General features: G+C 53.7%; 1 protein-coding gene across 1 annotated transcript; it reads left to right on the forward strand.

The window, feature by feature from the left end:
- The first annotated feature begins 326 nt into the window (after window positions 1–326).
- On the forward strand, window positions 327–1,932 carry LOC109096210 (potassium voltage-gated channel subfamily A member 1-like). Its single transcript, XM_019109858.2, has one exon. It carries the CDS (start codon window positions 352–354, stop codon window positions 1,930–1,932), a length of 1,581 nt encoding a protein of 526 aa, XP_018965403.2. The 5' UTR covers window positions 327–351.
- Window positions 1,933–2,153: the final 221 nt, after the last annotated feature.

The raw sequence follows: 2,153 nt of genomic DNA on the forward strand, positions 1-2,153 counted from the left end.
AGATGAACTTCAACAGATTGCGTCAAGAAATTATTTTACAAAGCTGACCTCGTTGAACGTCATCGTGTAATTCGGATTCTGCGTAACCTACAGGTTGCATGGTTTGCGTAAGACTGATTTCTCATGCATTAATCTCGCCATGATGAATTATTAATCCACATGCTCCCTCGCGTGAGTAATGAAATTAATGCAACAAATGTCAGTGAGGTTTATTTTATTTTATTTTATTTTAGGTTGCCTAACGGTTGCCGGCGATGCGCGTTCCCACACCCCTCCCCTCAACGGTGGGCTTCGGTGACGGTCTGGGGTTCATGTTTATGTCTGTCAGGTTTCCGATTGGGCGCCGTGTGGATGTGTGATGGGCATCCGAGCGCCGTGGGCGGGAGCAGTCATGTTTATAAACCACAGTACGCGCGCCGTGGGCGGGAAGACTGGACTGAGAAGGTAGTGATTCGAAAGCGAGAGGACGCGCGGCAGGCGGGCGGCTGTGGCAGACTGGAGCCTGTGGAGGAGGCGCGGCTTCCACTGCCCCTCCGCCGAAGCAGCTGTATGGACGACCACTTTAGCCTCCTCCACTCGCCTCCGCCTTCCTCAAGCAAGCACCGGGGCAACAACCTCGTGAACCACGGCTACACCGAAAACGAGCAAGACATCATGACAATTGTTGCATGCGACAACATGCTGGAGGAGTCGGCGGCGCTGCCCGGGCACCACTCTCTGGAGCGCTACGAGCCAGACCACGAGTGCTGCGAGAGAGTTGTCATCAATATTTCGGGCTTGCGCTTCGAGACGCAGCTCAAAACCCTGTCCCAGTTCCCCGAGACTTTACTTGGCGACCCCAAGAAGAGAATGCGCTACTTTGACCCACTTAGAAACGAGTATTTCTTTGACAGGAATCGGCCGAGCTTCGATGCCATTTTATATTATTACCAATCCGGCGGGCGTATAAGGAGACCCGTGAACGTTCCCATAGACATTTTCTCCGAGGAGATACGCTTTTATGAGCTCGGGGAGGAGGCCATGGAGAAATTTCGAGAGGATGAGGGGTTTATAAAGGATGAGGTGCGTCCGTTGCCCTCTAATGAATTTCAGCGACAGGTGTGGCTGCTGTTTGAGTACCCGGAGAGCTCGGGTCCGGCCAGGGGCATCGCGATCGTCTCGGTGCTGGTCATTTTGATATCCATCGTCATCTTTTGTCTGGAAACGTTACCCGAGTTCCGGGACGACAGAGACCTGAAGACGGTCGCCCCACTTCTGAACGTAACTAACCCTTACCTTACGAGTCCCTTCTCTGACCCGTTCTTTGTCGTTGAGACTCTGTGCATCATCTGGTTCTCATTTGAGCTGCTCGTGCGTTTCTTCGCGTGCCCCAGCAAAGCCACGTTCTCCAAGAACATCATGAACATCATTGACATCGTGGCCATCATACCCTATTTCATCACTCTGGGGACAGAGCTCGCGGAAAGGCAAGGCAACGGCCAGCAGGCGATGTCCTTGGCCATTCTTAGGGTCATCAGACTCGTCCGCGTGTTTCGGATTTTCAAACTCTCGCGGCACTCCAAAGGGCTCCAGATTTTGGGGCAAACGCTCAAAGCCAGCATGCGAGAGCTGGGATTGCTGATCTTCTTTCTCTTCATCGGGGTCATCTTATTCTCGAGCGCCGTCTACTTCGCCGAGGCGGATGATCCCGACTCGGGCTTCAGCAGCATCCCTGATGCGTTCTGGTGGGCGGTGGTTACCATGACGACCGTGGGATACGGCGACATGCACCCGGTCACCATAGGAGGCAAAATCGTCGGCTCCCTGTGTGCTATTGCGGGCGTGTTAACCATCGCTTTGCCAGTGCCAGTCATCGTGTCCAATTTCAACTACTTTTACCACAGAGAGACTGAGGGAGAGGAGCAGGAGCAGTGCCTCCACGTCGGCAGCTGACAGCCTTTGTCCTCCTCCGAGGAGCTGAAGAAGACGCGGAGCACGTCTTCGCTCAGCAAGTCGGAGTACATGGTCATTGAGGAGGGCATCAACAGCGCCTTCAAGCAGCCCAACTTCCCCGCTCAGAACAACCAGAACTGCGTGAACATTAAAAAGATGTTCACGGACGTGTAGGCTTCTAGGCGTGTGTCAGTGCAAGTCTGCGTGATGATGGCAACGCT

Source organism: Cyprinus carpio, chromosome A23 (genome assembly GCF_018340385.1).
Source record: "Cyprinus carpio isolate SPL01 chromosome A23, ASM1834038v1, whole genome shotgun sequence".
Classification (NCBI taxonomy): Eukaryota; Metazoa; Chordata; class Actinopteri; order Cypriniformes; family Cyprinidae; genus Cyprinus; species Cyprinus carpio.